General features: G+C 44.7%; 1 protein-coding gene across 1 annotated transcript in view; it reads left to right on the forward strand.

Moving 5' to 3' along the window:
• Positions 1-5,816: 5,816 nt before the first annotated feature.
• The window catches only part of Gcn5 (Gcn5 acetyltransferase), a 287,084-nt gene continuing 275,693 nt past the window's right edge, over positions 5,817-17,207 (forward strand). The window contains exon 1 of the mRNA XM_069324558.1: positions 5,817-5,833. Within this exon, the coding sequence (XP_069180659.1) occupies position 5,833 (1 nt within the window). The 5' untranslated portion in view covers positions 5,817-5,832. The remainder of the gene's footprint in view (positions 5,834-17,207) is intronic.

Genomic DNA, 17,207 nt, shown 5'->3' on the forward strand with positions numbered 1-17,207 from the left:
GGTAGATCATTGATCTCCTACACAGGAAGAATGGATACTCCTTTAAAACTAACTTATTTATTAAACCCTCTTAACAACCCCCAATATACATTCACAACAATAACAATAATTACTTTACCACACTATCTTACGTTAACTACCTTGGTCCACATAGACAGGATACAAGGTTTACACTTGGGACAAGCTAGAATAAAGTCTACTAGGCAAGGGACACTAGCAAGGACTCTAGGTAGCTTACTGGTACCACTTGAACACACGTGGTTCCACTGGGACCCCTTAGAGTAACTTAGCAATATAAACACTAGTGATACCCTATACACATTGCTACACACTTATGCCAGAAAACGAGAATGCTGCACTACTTAGCTTTGTAAACTAGACACAGGATAAGGTAAGGGAGAGAAGTAGGAGGAAGGGGAGAGGGATGTAGAGCAACACAGTAGAGTTGTTGACACCACGCCGCCAGCCAGACAAGAAGGTTCAGCCTCCAGTCTCAGAACTCCAGAGTTGTTGTGGTGCCGGGAAGAGCCTAATTGATCGTGCAGCTTATACACATTACAAATCTTCATCGATGTACAATATTGTTTGCTTTACTCGTTCTAAGGATAGTTAATAATTACTACAATTTTATACTTAATTCACAACAAGCTCAAGAGTCTGAATGCTCTGTGAGAAACAAGATTCTTCTTAACGTCTGGCAAGGAAGATACGAACAAAGACGTATCGACAAGCGCATCAAATAATATAAAGTAATTTATTTAGCTCAATTTGACCTCTGGTTTCCACTGATGAACCCAGGGTCGTAACAGCATGCCTGTGTGGGGCTTTCTCCCGCCGGAGGGCTGGTGATGCTCTGTCTGGAAGTGCCGTCACGTGGCGCCCCTCGGGGCCCCCTTGGCGCTTCTTTGGGCGGAGGCCACTTCAGTTTCCTATGCCCCAGGACGGGGCCACTTCAGTTTCTTATGCCCCAGGTCGGGGCCACTTCAGTTTCCTATGTCCCAGGACGGGGCCACTTCAGTTTCTTATGCCCCAGGTCGGGGCCACTTCAGTTTCTTATGCCCCAGGACGGGGCCACTTCAGTTTCTTATGCCCCAGGATGGGGCCACTTCAGTTTATTATGACCCAGGTCGGGGCCACTTCAGTTTCTTATGCCCCAGGACGGGGCCACTTCAGTTTCTTATGCCCCAGGATGGGGCCACTTCAGTTTATTATGCCCCAGGACGGGGCCACTTCAGTTTCTTATGCCCCAGGACGGGGCCACTTCAGTTTATTATGACCCAGGTCGGGGCCACTTCAGTTTCTTATGCCCCAGGATGGGGCCACTTCAGTTTATTATGACCCAGGTCGGGGCCACTTCCGTTTCTTATGGCCCAGGACGGGGCCACTTCAGTTTCTTATGCCCCAGGACGGGGCCACTTCAGTTTCTTATGCCCCAGAACGGGGCCACTTCAGTTTCTTATGCCCCAGGACGGGGCCACTTCAGTTTATTATGACCCAGGACGGGGCCACTTCAGTTTCTTATGCCCCAGGACGGGGCCACTTCAGTTTCTTATGCCCCAGGACGGGGCCACTTCAGTTTATTATGACCCAGGACGGGGCCACTTCAGTTTCTTATGCCCCAGGACGGGGCCACTTCAGTTTCTTATGCCCCAGGACGGGGCCACTTCAGTTTATTATGACCCAGGTCGGGGCCACTTCAGTTTCTTATGCCCCAGGATGGAGCCACTTCAGTTTATTATGACCCAGGTCGGGGCCACTTCAGTTTCTTATGGCCCAGGTCGGGGCCACTTCAGTTTCTTATGCCCCAGGACGGGGCCACTTCAGTTTATTATGCCCCAGGACGGGGCCACTTCAGTTTATTATGCCCCAGGACGGGGCCACTTCAGTTTCTTATGCCCCAGGACGGGGCCACTTTAGTTTCTTATGTCCCAGGACGGGGCCACTTCAGTTTATTATGACCCAGGACGGGGCCACTTCAGTTTCTTATGCCCCAGGACGGGGCCACTTCAGTTTATTATGACCCAGGACGGGGCCACTTCAGTTTCTTATGCCCCAGGACGGGGCCACTTCAGTTTCTTATGCCCCAGGACGGGGCCACTTCAGTTTATTATGACCCAGGTCGGGGCCACTTCAGTTTCTTATGCCCCAGGATGGGGCCACTTCAGTTTATTATGACCCAGGTCGGGGCCACTTCAGTTTCTTATGGCCCAGGTCGGGGCCACTTCAGTTTCTTATGCCCCAGGACGGGGCCACTTCAGTTTCTTATGCCCCAGGACGGGGCCACTTCAGTTTATTATGCCCCAGGACGGGGCCACTTCAGTTTCTTATGCCCCAGGACGGGGCCACTTCAGTTTCTTATGCCCCAGGACGGGGCCACTTCAGTTTATTATGACCCAGGTCGGGGCCACTTCAGTTTCTTTTGCCCCAGGACGGGGCCACTTCAGTTTCTTATGCCCCAGGACAGGGCCACTTCAGTTTTTTTATGCCCCAGGACGGGGCCACTTCAGTTTCCTATGCACCAGGATGGGGCCACTTCAGTTTCCTATGCACCAGGATGGGGCCACTTCAGTTTATTATGACCCAGGTCGGAGCCACTCCCATTTTATGCCCCCACGCTTCAGTTCTGCCACTGGCCGGGTCCACTTCAGTTTTTATGCCCCAGGCTGGGTCCACTTCAGTTTTTATGCCCCAGGCTGGGGCCACTTCAGTTCTATGCCCAGGACGAAGCCACTTCTGTTTATTATGCCCCAGGATAGGGCAACTTCAGTTGTTTATGCCCCAGGATGGGGCCACTGCCGTTATTCTCCAGCAGGCTGGGGCCATTTCGGTTTATTATGCCCAAGGCTGGGGCCCCTTCAGTTCTATGCCCTTGTTTAGGCCAACTTCAGTTTCTACGCCCTTGGTTGGGCCACCAGTTCCCGGTGTGTCCGGAAGAATCTACCGCCTCCCGGCTGCTGGTTCATCCAGACGTGTTGTCTGCCCGGTGTAGCCCGGATGTCACTGTGTGTGGGAGTATGTCTCCCAAGATTCTCCCACAGCTGACTAGAATGGCTCATTGCAGTGCACAGTGCACTGATCTTGTGCACAAGTCCTATCTCTCTTAACCATGGATAGTGACCTGCCATGTTAGGTATCTCCAGAAAGCCCACTTAACCAGGAACACTTTCATAATATGGAGGCCACCGTATGTCAGGCAGGAAGTAGATACAGGGAGTTAAGCATACTTGCCACCAAGGGTCAATGAGTACATTGGCCGGTGCGGAGCGTGAGAGGGGAGAGACGCCAACGACCGTCTGACCTCTGGGGTCAACCGGCGCGATGGAGAATAACAGCTATGACGTGGTCGTGACGTGTTTATGACGTCACTCCTGCTACTGATCATCGAACGGTCAATATGATTGGTTCCCGCTCATTTGCTACAATGATATTAATCAAATTGTGACTCTTTTTGTGTTGTGTGCCACGATATGCCCGGCAGCCATTGTAGAGTATTCTCGTGTGGGATCTCTTGCAAAGAGGACATGTTCTGTTCTGTCTAACGGCCACTAGACTGAACACCGTCCATTCCTCAGCGTCAAGTTAACTCAGCGTCTGTGCGATATACCCCACACTCGCCCAGAATCACGAGTGTGAATATATTGTTCAGAAAAAAAAAAGCCTAAAGTGACAAAATCACCAGAGCGAAACAGACTGGTATCAGGTAACCCCTGGTGACAAAGATCGTTGTGAGTGACCTAGAGTGAACTAAGGCAGTGCCGCCGCCTAAGTAATCTGTGTGTGACTTTACCACAGTGTACCTGTACCACAGTGTACAGTGTAGTGCATGGTACCATATAACCACAGCCGCCGCCACTCTGTCCCGAGCGTGTACCTCAGTACCTCGAGGCGCCCTCACTGTACCACGTGACATGACCACTCTTACTCACTGCCAGTGCCAAGAGTGTGTGAGTGTGTCTGTACGCCCTGTTGCGAGTACCTTCCGTGTCTACGAGCGAAACCAGCTATCAGGCCACCTACGAGTTCTTGCATAAATGTGTCTGAGTGAGTGAGTGAGTAAGGAAAGGTACCTTATCTGTAAGTACAAGATCTTGTCATTGTTTTATTGTGTCTGTGTTGATCTGAGGGATCAACCAGAGTTCTCACCTTCTCATACCTGTCACAGGTTATAGGTGAATCGACGGTGTATGCGTGTTATCTGTGTGGCATCACGGCATTTCACTCATCTGTGAATGTGAGCTTCACATACACCACACATTTAGTTATTGTGTGTGATTATTATTGTGCATGTTATTGCCTGTCCCATTGACAGTGTAGTTGTTGATTTATTGCATATCATCATTACCGAGTATCCGGTTGGAACTCTTGTGATCCCTTTGCATACCAGCAGTTAGGTTGCCGTGTTAATGATTGGCTGTCAACTGTGTTAATTTAGGTGTTTCGCCATGAGTGGATACGAGTCGTTTAGCCAGACGTCAAGAGTCTCGCTAATGCAACCATAGCCTTTCTGACGCCAATCTAAAGTAAATCAAGCACCCTTTGTATTAGTGATTAAGTTAGTAAATAAACTACTGTTAAGCTTTATGCTGTGTTTCCGTTGAACCACTTCTGAATACTGCCAATATTACACAAGCCTTCAGCTCTAAGTGTCTTCAACACCGAGTTGCCTATATTCACTAAACTATAAATGTGATGAGGACCCTAGGAGTCCCTTAAAGTGTTAAATCATTGAGGAGATTCCAACGATCAACGTGGAGCAGGACCAGGTGAGGATAGTCTGAGAAGAGACCCTCAAGGACTCTAACTCGACCTTGCTCCCAGGCCCTGTACGGTTGCTCTCGTATTTTCTATTCTAATTCCGACAGTTTCGTGAAGCGTCTGCCACATGTACATTGGCGACGTACGCATTGCAGTCGTGAAAGCAAAAAAGAAAACCCCCACACTGTGGCCTCTCAAGCTGCTGGTTTATCCAAATACAAATATTTATTCAGGTAAAGTACATACATACAAGGTGAGTTACAAAAGTTGATGGATTTATAGATAGAGCTAGTACATACAATGCCTGAAGCCACTATTACGCAAAGCATTTCGGGCAGGAAAAACACTAAGACTAAAACTTAATACTAATTGAGATTAAAGTATAAATTGTGTTGAGAAAAAATAAGAAAAAAATGAAAAAGGGGAGCGGGGGGAAACATGGCAGAAAAAAAAGCAAAAATACAATTTGGTCAACAAACAACATTGTTTAAAATCGTAGACATGGGTTGACATTTAGGGCTGAGGTAGGTTACAGGGGGTTAATTAGGTACCTTGGTAGCACTTAGTTTTTATCTTAAACAGGTTGGGAGAGGTACAGTCTTTAACATAATTGAGAAGGTCATTCCACATTCGAGGTCCCTTGGTTTGTAAAGCATTTCTAGTTTGACTAAGTCGTACTCTTGGAATATCAAATAGGTATTTGTTTCTGGTGTGGTGCTCATGGGATCTGTTACAACCTTCTAGGAAGCTTTTAAAGTCAGGATTGATATTACAGTTCAGCGTTTTATATAAGAACACTGCTTTTTCCAAAGAAAAAGCGGTGGATTTTCTGAGGAAAGAAAACGTGTGTTAGGACAGCTAAGTCTAACCGCCCAAGCTGCGCGCGCAATGAGCCAAGGTTATATAAGCTCTGCCACGGACTGGGTGAGCCTCTGTTCTCGACAAGCAAGCAGCTGCGTACTTGCAAAAAGCACGCTACCACGGTCCTGGATCTGACGCTCCCAGCTGATCCTACGGGGCCTTCGACCTCCAAGGCTGATATGGCAGGGGCCCCCTGCCCTACTCAGCCAATCCTAAAGTAAAGTGAGGTTTTCTGTTCAAATTTAGTCAGGACTGTCCCAAGTGTCGGTGTGTGCCTAGCGCCGTCCCTCGCGGTCCGTGCATGCCGCCTTAGCTAGTTCCCTAGGGCCTTCTCCCCGTTTGCTTGTCTGGGGTACACAGTTGCGCCCTACAGGACGTTACTAGTGCTGCTGTTTGCTGCTGCCGCAATGCCCGGGCCGGCGTGCGTTCTGCACCGTGCCCCGTGCGGGCCGCGCCAGGTAGCGCTTCCTCCCAGACGTGCTCTAGGGGCACCGGTTTGCCGTGTTCCCTAGGCGTGCCCCTAGGGGCCCTGGTTCGTGCCGCGCCCGGCCGTGCGTGCCCGGCCAGGCTCCCTACAAGTGGCTTGGCGTCGCCCTCTGCGGCGACGCCACGTGGCCAGGTTTCAGTGGTCCTGTGCCCCTGGGGCCCAAGCCCGGTCGGTGGCGCCCACGTGGCTTGGAGCTCGGTGGAGTGCTTGCCCCAGGTGTGCCCTTCGTTTCCTTCCTGCCCTCTCAGGCGTCCATTCTGGAGTCCGGTATGCTGTGTCCCCTAGGCTTGTCCCTAGGGGCCATGGTTCGTGCCGCGCTCGGTCGTGCATGCCCGGCCGGGCTTCCTCGCCCTTGGGCCTGGCGTCGCCCTTGACAGTGACGCCACATGGCCAGGTTATAATAGTTGTTTCTGTCCCTAGGGCCCGACCCCAGGGGCCCATGCCAAGGTCGGCATCACTCACGTGGCATGGCGCTCCGTGGAGCGCTTGCCCTGGGTTGAGTTTCGCTTCCTTTATTTATATATATATATATATATATATATATATATATATATATATATATATATATATATATATATATATATATATATATATATACAAGAAGGTACATTGGGTTTGTGAGAATACATTGGATAGTACAGTATTTACATTCTTGTAAAGCCACTAGTACGCACAGCGTTTCAGGCAGGTCCTTAATCTAGCAGATAATTTTAAGTAGGTAATTTCTATCAGAATTGATAAATGATAAAGATACACTGCAAGAGAAAAATGAGATGAGAGAGCTTAGTAAGTATATTAAAGCTCTGATTGATTACATTGACAGCTTGATTAGTAATTTAAACAAGATTAATAGACACCATACAGCAGATTAACAGCACATATAAGACAGCAATGATCACAATGGTAAAGATGTTCAGATTGGGTACATAAAGATTGGGAGACTGGGTAGCAAAAGATACAGATAAACAAGATTTATAAACACCATACAGCAGATTGGCAGCACATATAAGAAGACAGCAATGATCACAATGGTAAAGATGTTCAAATTGGGAACATAAAGGTTGGGAGATTGGGTAGCTTTAGATACAGTGCAATTTTAAGGCAAAAAGTGAAAAACTATTGTGACGGTAACGCGTTGGTGTTCGGCTGTTTAAGGCTAGGGGTATGGCCTCGTCACATAGTTATAAAAAAAAAATAGAAAAAACTGGAACTTCGTCTGTGGTAAGGTAAGGAGAAGACACACAAAACACAAGTAAATTTTAACAATGAAATTTTAATTACGTTAAAGAAATAAAACATGAATAAAATGCACAAACAAATTCTTATAATAAAATCAATCAATCAAAATAATAAGAATAATTAAATGACACAATGAAAAGTTACGTTAAGACAAAATAATAAGAAGTGCAATACAAAAGAAATGTGAGGTGCTGGAATATTGGCTTTAAGCTACCACCTCTCTCAGTACACGCTTACGTCTAGCCGGGAGAAGTGTTAACTGTGGAAGCACTGAATATTCTGAGGTCTGAGGTCGTGGCGACCCCAGACATCAAGTAGTATGGGGGGGGGGGCGAGTGCAGTTGCAGCCAGACCGGCGACCAATCAGCGGAGCCGGTAGCGATCAACAGGTAGTTTGGCGGTTTGAGTCTGAACAGGTGTCCTTGGCTGCATAAGTTTTGCTCGCTGGCAAACCTTGCTGGTGTTGTTGTCGTTGTTGGACATTTCTTCCCTAGTAGTTTTATATAGTTTGTTGCGACGTATTTGTAGAGGGAAGAGCAGGCTCAATCTCTTGAAGGAGATTATTGTCACACTATGAAGATGAAATTTGGTACTTTTTAGTATTGATTTTGAATGATGTAAAAGTTGGACAGCTTTTCAATTCAGTAGGGAGTGAGTTCCATAAACTGGGTCCCTTTATTTGCATAGAGTGTTTACACAGATTAAGTGAAACTCTGGGGATATCAAAGAGATATTTATTTCTGGTGTGGTGATAATGGGTCCTATTACATCTGTCCAGGAAGAGTTTCAGACAAGGATTAGCATTTAAGAACAGGGTTTTGTAAATGTAGTTGACACAAGAGAATTTATGGAGTGAGATTATGTTTAGCATGTTTAGGGAGTTAAACAAGGAGGCTGTGTGTTGTCTGAAAGCAGAATTTGATATTATTCTGATAGCAGATTTTTGCTGGGTGATGATGGACTTGAGGTGGTTTGCAATGGTTGAACCCCATGCACAGATGCCATAGTTGAGATAGGGATAGATTAGTGCATAATATAGAGAAATGAGAGCAGAGTTAGGTACATAATATCTAATTTTGGAGAGTATACCAACTGTTTTAGAGATTTTCTTAGTTATGTGTTGTATGTGGGTACTGAAGTTGAGTCTCTTTGTAATAACCCACATTGTAATATCTCGCCTTGTATCTATCTCGCCCGCACACCCCGCTACTACCACTGAGCTATCCGTGCAATCTCCGCTCTTTCTATGGTAATAACAGATGCTAGCGATCATGTAAGATGTTAACACTCGGGCCGTCATACGAAGACGTAAACCAGTACACAGAGGAAGGAGAGAGAGAGAGAGAGAGAGAGAGAGGGAGTGAGAGCGAGAGAGAGAGCGAGAGAGAGAGGAAGAGTGAGGCAAAGCGAGAACGAGAGCAAGGGAGGGAGAACGAGGGCGAGGGAGAGTGAGACACTAGTGAGGGAGAGTGAGACAGAAAGATAGAGATAATCGTAGTCACAGCCTATCGTATGAGTTACCGAGTGACGCTGCCACCACCCTGAGTTACCGGACAGGGGACCGGAGTGAGATTCGTAGGTCTTGCAGATGGAATAACCTACCAGGACAGGTGTAGGGGACAATTGAACGGTACAAGGATCCTGGCCTGACACTCGAATAATCCTGACCACTTGGGAACTATAGAGTACACAAGAATAAGGCGGGACACACCCAATACTAATACCTCAACACGGAAGACGAACGGGGGGAGGAGTACTGGATAATTAAGAACACTAGGTCACTGGGGCAAAGGGGACGGTAGGCCCAATATCACTAAGACAAGGAACCATTAATACACATTTTATAACACTTAATATATGACTTTATTGAATTAATTAAATAAGACACTCCCTAACTATATTCCCTACTAGAGGCCAAGGGTACTGAATGAGGTGCTTTAGTACAAGAGAGCCGTACTTACTCGTATGTTGTTCCACAGTTTTCCTGGGAAGATGATGTTCCTTCTCCGAGTCCACACACACACCTTCCTACTGGGCTGCGCCCACTCTACTCACTGTCCCATGATCTGCTGCTCCCCAGCTGAACATGAGGGTTCTACATTTGATGTTTAGGGGTTAATCCCTGAAGATTATCATGACGGCATCAACTCTGACCTCTTTGTGATTCGATGACCGTTGACCTGACTCTATGGCTAACTTGTACAGAGGTGTAACTTTTACATTGTCTGCCGCCGCCTGTCTGGCGCCTGAGGGTTGTTCATCCTTCACGTGGCCTGTTCATGCTGTTATGATGTTCATGTTGTACTATGTACTGCTCTCTTGTTACATCTTGTCTAGGAATAGGCCAAGAAACTTTCCATCATTTTTATTGCTAATGTTTACATTGTCTATCTGAAGCTGAATTGCATTTGTAGATTTGCTTCCAAATAGGATGTAGTAGGTCTTTTCTATGTTAAGTGTTAGTTTGTTGGTTGACATCCATAAGTGGACTTTTTTTAGTTCATTATTAACAACATCATTTAGTGTATGTGGGTTGGGGTTGGAGTAGATGAGGGTAGTATCATCAGCAAACAAAATAGGTTTCAGAATGTTAGAGACATTAGGCAGATCATTGATGTATATAAGAAATAGAAGAGGTCCCAAGATGCTGCCCTGTGGCACTCCAACGGTTATTGGTAGAATGGGAGAGGTTATATTATTGATGGCTACACATTGGTGTCTATCACTAAGATAGGATTGGATATTGTCCAGTGCATGACCTCGGATTCCATAATGATGGAGTTTACATAAGAGGTAATCGTGATTAACAGTATCAAAGGCCTTTCTCAGGTCAATGAAGAGACCAAACGGAAACTCATTTTTGTCAAGGGCTGAGTAAATTATATCAAGGAGACTAATAATTGCATCGTTGGTACTCTTTTGAGAGCGGATGTTACGAACCCGGATCCAACGTCCGAGCACGGAGCAGTGACGACCGCGCCATCTGTGGGTCGGCTCCCGAAACCCCCTCCAAACGGACGACGACACCTGGTGAGGACGACGTGTACTGGTTACGAGGGCCAGTTTCCAGTCCCGTTCAGCGCTCAACACCGCCGCTGCTGACCTCTGGTGAGGTGGTGCTCAGACACCAGCGCCATCTATGGAGTGGATAGGTGGGCGTTTGTGTCTGAGCCTGTAAGTGAGGTGCCTTAGTGTGTCCCAGTTATTGATGACGTGTCTGCTTACAGAGTCGACCGGGACTGCTGTGATGGAAGTTGAGTCAGTCTACCCAAGGCAGCCGTCCCCATACCTTGTGCTTTGCTGTAGCAGCTGTGAGTCGCCTCCCGGAAGAACACTGTGGTGTTACCCTGCCAGTGGAGTGGCAGTAGAAGGATCGTCGTTCCCGGGACCGACTGCTGGAGACGTTTATCCACTGGGGTATTGAGGACAGGAGAGTGATTTGTGGTATCACACGAGGCTCCTGTCTAGGGCGTTACCCTTATATCGTTCGTGGAGTGGCCTGACCAGCCTTGCTGATCCGGAACCTGCCAGCAGACCGGCTGGACTTGTGGTTGACGGCCTCCACGGCGGTGCCCCCAGTGGAACTATGTTTTGGCTGGCCTGTGTCTGGGGTAGACTCAGCTTGGTCGAAGGATTCGTCAAGAGACCACGAGGATCAAAAGCACCGAGGACTCGGCACCGAGAGTCTGCATCCAGAGTCTTCAGCAGAAGACAATTGTGTATTTCCCCTGTACAGTGTTAATACCCCTCCCCCTGTGCACTCTTTTATATATTATTTATTTGGTGATGGTAAATTATAGTCTTAAGTTCTTAACTTTCTTTCCCTTCCCCCTTTAAGTTTCTTGCGTCACGGATCACATCCCTTGAAAGCCACTACTGGCTTGGGGTCGGATACAACTTCCTCTAACAACATCAGAGTAAGAACCCCGTTGCGTCCCGAGAGGGCCGTAACAGCGGAAGCCAAACTGACAGGGGCTAATAATGTCGAATTTTACGAGATAGGAGTAGAGCTGTTTGTAGATAATTTTTTCAAATATTTTTGATAGTATGGGTAGGTTCGATATTGGTCTATAGTTGTTTATGTCTGCCGGATTACCTCCTTTATGAACTGGCGTTACTCTTGCTTTTTTAAGGATATCAGGGAAGGTATAACACTCAAGGGATTTGTTGAACAGCAGAGCTATAGGTGGCGCAAGGGCATGGGAGGCGCTCTTGTATACAATGGATGGGATTTCACTGATGTTCCCAGCTTTGGTTTTTAGTGAGTGTATGATGGACACAACATCTGACGGGCTGACTGGTGAGAGGAGAAGAGAGTTTGGATAGCTGCCTGAGAGATATGTGTTGATATGTGTCTGAGTCTGTGGGATTTTACTTGAAAGGTTAGCACCAATCGATGAAAAGAAGCTATTAAATTCATTCGCCATTTCTAAGTCAGATGACGGTGTAAGGCCATCCTTAGAGTGTGTTATCTGGTTGTGGGAGTGTTGTTTAGTTCCTAGGATATTAGAGATGGTATTCCATGTTGCCTTTTGCTTCTTTGAATCTAGTCTCATAATATGAAAGTTTTGCTTTTCTTATGATACTGGTAAGCACTGATGAGTACCTTTTAACTACTCCTGTCCCTCTTCCTCACGCCCACGGGCAGGAGATGCCCATGTAGTGGTGGTGTCTCGGTGGTCAGGCCCTGAAGCTCCCTTGCCTAAGGGCTGCCTCGGCATCAGGGTTGGGCTTAACCGAGAGCCTTCCCGTCTTCTGCTGTCTCTATGGCCCAGGCTGGGGGCCACTACAGCTTCTGGCCAGGCACGCAGTGGCTTGAATGCTCTACGCTGCCTCTAGTGCCCCGGTTTCCGGGCTTTTTCCTGTTATGTTATAGGTGGCTGGCAGGTCCGACTGGTGTTGCCGGCACGTTTGTTCCCAGACGTTGTGTCTGACCGGTGTTGCCGGCACGAGTGTTCCCAGACGTTTCGTCTGACCGGTGTAGCCTGGCACGTTGTTCCCAGAAGTTTTGTCTGACCATTGTAGCTGGCTTGTTTGTACCCAGACGTTTTGTCTGGCCGGTGTAGCCCGGCATGTTCGTCCCCGACGTTTTGTCTGATCGGTGTCAGATAATTATATTTATTGCTGTTATTTGGTATTTATTTATGTTCATTTATAAATATATAATTCATTACATTTTGACTGTTAGTTCATGGTAGGTTGTTAGTCAATCTCCGTGGTGTAGTGGTAAGACACTCGCCTGGCGTTCCGCGAGCGCTTTGTCATGGGTTCGTATCCTGGCCGGGGAGGATTTACTGGGCACAAATCCTTAACTGTAGCCTCTGTTTAACTCAACAGTAAAATGTGTACTTGGTTGTAACAACGATTCTTCGCGGCGGGGATCGTATTCCAGGGACCTGCCCGAAACGCTACGCGTACTAGTGGCTCTACAACAATGTAACAACTCTTGTATATATCTAAAAAAAAAGTTATGATTTGTTCTTTACGCTGCAATTTATTACTGGAACTTATAGCATTGCTTAGCCTTATGCCTATAATATCTCGCAAATGGACTCGCAATTATGATTTGTCTTTCACGACATTTTAGTGAACGGGAGTTTGCTCCTGTTTTGCTGATTTATGTTATCTACTTCATTTAACTATACGCTTTCTATATTAACTATTTACATTGTTAGTCTTTCAGTCGACGTGTATTAAGACTTGCAATTCTTCCTACAATTTACCATTGATTGAGCCTTTTGCTTTAAGTTTATATCTTTTATATATTCCTTTATCTACTGTGCTATGTCATAGCATTAATGTTAATCAGTATCATTACAGTAACTTCAGTTATTTTATTATGAGCTTAAGTTGTTATTATGGTTTGGCGTCGCTTTCTTAATTTCAATTAGAGCAACCTATCATGAACACCCAAATCACGGAGCTATTTACTCTACTCACCTAAGAGTAAGGACAAGACCAGAACATAACGATGCCAACACAGAAGACACTGTTCAACATAACAGGACAATTACACTTGCTTAATATTTGTATGTAGATAGGAGCTGCCTCGTATGGGCCAATAGGCTTTCTGCAGTTACCTTTATTCTTATGTTCTTATCTACTCTGTGGCACTTGCCGCCTTTATCTGTTATTTACGATATTACTTTGTATTCTTAATATTATTCTTATTACAGTTACTGATCGCTAGTTCACTGGAGTCGAGTTAGCTTTGCACCTGTTCTACAGGATGTAGCCAAGTTCTCGGTGTACTGCGGCTCTCATCAGATGCTCATTGCAACCCAAGGCTACACTCAACGGCTACTCAAGACAGATTCCTTGGCCTCTTCAGCTCTATCATCTATTTGGAGGCCAACATGAGATGGAGACTAAGAGTGAGGTTCCCCGCTCACGTCCTTAGTATTTTGTTGTATTTGGGTCGCGCTTCGGACACAAGCATGTTTTCTACTACATTTATTGTTTTGATATATCGATTTAATATTATAATTTCTGTTCTATGGTATATGTATTGATTATATATTGTTAGAATTTTGTGTTTAGTATTATACTGTCTATATTAGTTGTTTTGAGCTATCCTTGCCGCTTTACTTCTGCCTTTTTTCTCACCTTTGCTCCTAGCAAAGGCGTTTCGCTCCCTGTCTTCCCTGGAAGTTTTATCGGAATTGTTAGCTCCCTTTTATCACTACAGTATAGTTATTATGCATTCTCTTATTACCCAGCATTCGGCTTTTGGAGGCTTAATATTGATTATGTTGGACTGTTCTATTGTTTTATATTATTATATTGGATTATATTTGAAATGAGTTATTACTTGCTAGATTTCCCTCCCCCTGGATTAACTTCTGCCTTTGCTCCAGATACGGTAACTAGTTACCCGCCCCACTGCCCACCCTTACCCCCCCCCCCTCCCCCTCCCTCTCACAAACTAATTCCAGCAGTACCCATAAGGGGAAAGGTTCCTAGCCCATCACGTTACTACTGCATGCCCGCTTCTGCCCACCCTTACTGCCTTAATACTTCCAGAACCGACTACGGAAGGCGCACAAGGTACACCATTGACGAACGAGAAAATCAGCCACAGTGCGAGTAGTCACATTCCTAGTTTCCCGAAACTAGAATTCCATTCCCGAAACGCTGCGCGTGCTAGTGGTTTTACAAGACTGTAATTACCATATTTGTATCCTCACATTCCTTATATACATTCTTGTATATGCATAAATAAATAAATAAGTTACAGCGACCAGCCGCCGCTCGCCCTTTGGGGTTGGGGGTTCCGCGCCGCTGGCCCTCACGGGATGGGGGGTGCTCCGCCGGAACCCCCAAAGTGATAAGCCTGCAGATAGCTAAGAAATATTACCATGAATTGTAATTAGTGTAAATTCAAATAATGCAACTTTCAATTACTAACTATATATGTAACTAATAATTGTAATTGATTTAATACTAATCAAATAAATCTCAAAATAAACAATACCCAAATTTGTAACAAATTAGATGGCAAATTCCTTGGCATTCTCATTGATCACAAGCTGAATTTCCAGGGCCACATTCTAAATATATCAAAAAAAGTTTCAAAAACTGTTGGCATTCTTTCTAAGATCAGATATTATGTACCCAGCCCTGCCCTGGAGACTCTCTATTACTCCCTCGTCTATCCATATCTCAACTATGGTATTTGTGCTTGGGGTTCTACTACCCAAAATCATTTACGTCCTCTAATTACTCAACACAAAGCTGCTATTAGGACAATATCCAACTCTGGCCCCAGACATCACTCGGTACCCCTACTCAAATCTCTGAATATGTTAGACATTAAGTCACTGCACATTCTCTCATGTGTATTATATATATATAAAACGCTAAACTGTAATGCCAATCCTGACCTCAAAAGCTTCATAGAAGGTTGTAACAGAACCCATGAGCAAGCATAAGAAATATTGCCGGAACAACCGTGGACATTTTCAAGAGGAAACTAGATTTATTCCTCCAAGGAGTGCCGGACCAACCGGGCTGTGGTGGGTATGTGGGCCTGCGGGCCGCTCCAAGCAACAGCCTGGTGGACCAAACTCTCACAAGTCGAGCCTGGCCTCGGGCCGGGCTTGGGGAGTAGAAGAACTCCCAGAACCCCATCAACCAGGTATCAACCAGGTAGCATCACACCAGAAATAAATACAGTTTTGATATTCCTAGAGTACGACTTAATCATACTAGAAATGCTCTACAAATCAAGGGGCCCAGAATGTGGAATGACCTTCCCAACCATGTTAAAGACTGTACCTCTCTCAACCAGTTTAAGATAAAAACGAAGCTATACCTAATAAATTCCCTGTAACCTACCTTACCCCTCTATTGTCAACCAATGTCTGTTTTTTTTAAAGAGCGCTGTTTGTCGACAGAATTGTATTTGTGCTGCTTTTTCAGCTATGTTTTCATTCCATGTTTTCATTTTACTCTTTATGCTCAATTATTATTAAGCTTTAGTCATTTAAGTTTTTTATGCCCGAAACGCTTTGCGTAATAGTGGCTTTAGGCATTGTATGTACTAGCCCTAACTATAAATCCATCACTCTTTGTAAAATCTCTTTTATGTATGTACCTTACCTAAATAAACATTTTGATTTTGATTTTTTTGAATACTTTATCATTATAATGATTATTCATTATAATTATTCTTTAATACTTTATTGTTATGCATTAGTCACTAATTATTTATCATTTACCCTAATTAGCTATTTGATTCACTAAAAACAATTGCTTATCATTACACTATTTGTTATTATCATTATATTATTTATTATAATAATAATTGATTATTATTAATTTATTATTTATTATTATTAATTTATTATTTATTTATTATTAATTTATTATTTATTTCTTATTAATTTATTATTTACTATTATAAAATAAACAAGTTCCCCAATCTGAGAGCGTTTTCCTCCAACCGCAGAAAATATAAAATACACATGAGAGAATGTGCAGGGACTTAATATCTAACATATTCAGAGATTTGAGTAAAGGTACCGAGTGATGTCTGGGGCCAGAGTTAGATATTGTCCTAATAGCAGCTTTGTGTTGAGGTGTTGGGAGGCATTTGGAAGGTCATTAATGTAGATGAGAAAGCGGAGAGGGCCAAGTTTGCTGCCCTGAGGTCACCAATGTTGATGGGTAGGGTGGGAGAAATAGAATTATTTACAGAAACATACTGGAGCCTTTCAGTAAGGTAAGATTATAAGTATTGCAGAGAGTGTCCTCTGACTCCATAATGATGTAATTTAAGAAGAAGGTTTTGGTGGTTGACAGTGTCAAAAGCCTTACGCAGGTCCACAAATAACCCAACAGGGAACTCATTTTTATCAAGAGTTGCATGTATCAAGTTAATCATACTAATAAGTGCATCGTTAGTGCTTTTTTGCTCTTTTTACCCATTAGTTTAAGCTTTAGTCATTAATGTTTTTCCTGCCCGAAACGCTTTGCGTAATAGTGGCTTTAGGCATTGTATGTACTAGCTCTATCTATAAAGCCAACAAACTTTGTAAAATCTCTTTATGTATGTACCTTACCTAAATAAAAATTATTATTATTATTATTATTTTGGGGTCTGAAGCCATATTGACAAGAGCTAAGTATATTGCGTTTGGCTAGATAAGAGTAAAGCTGCTTGTAGATTAGTTTTTCAAATATTTATTTTTGACAAGTTTGGCAGGATTGATATAGGTCTGTAGTTGTTAACATCTGTGAGATCACCACATTTGTGGACAGGGGTTACTCTCGCTTTTTTTTTTTTTTTAGAATATCTGGAAAGGTTTGGAGTTCATGTGACTTGTTGAAGAGCAATGCAATAGCAGTAGCTAAAGATCTGGAG

This window comes from Procambarus clarkii, chromosome 14, assembly GCF_040958095.1.
Source record: "Procambarus clarkii isolate CNS0578487 chromosome 14, FALCON_Pclarkii_2.0, whole genome shotgun sequence".
Classification (NCBI taxonomy): domain Eukaryota; kingdom Metazoa; phylum Arthropoda; class Malacostraca; order Decapoda; family Cambaridae; genus Procambarus; species Procambarus clarkii.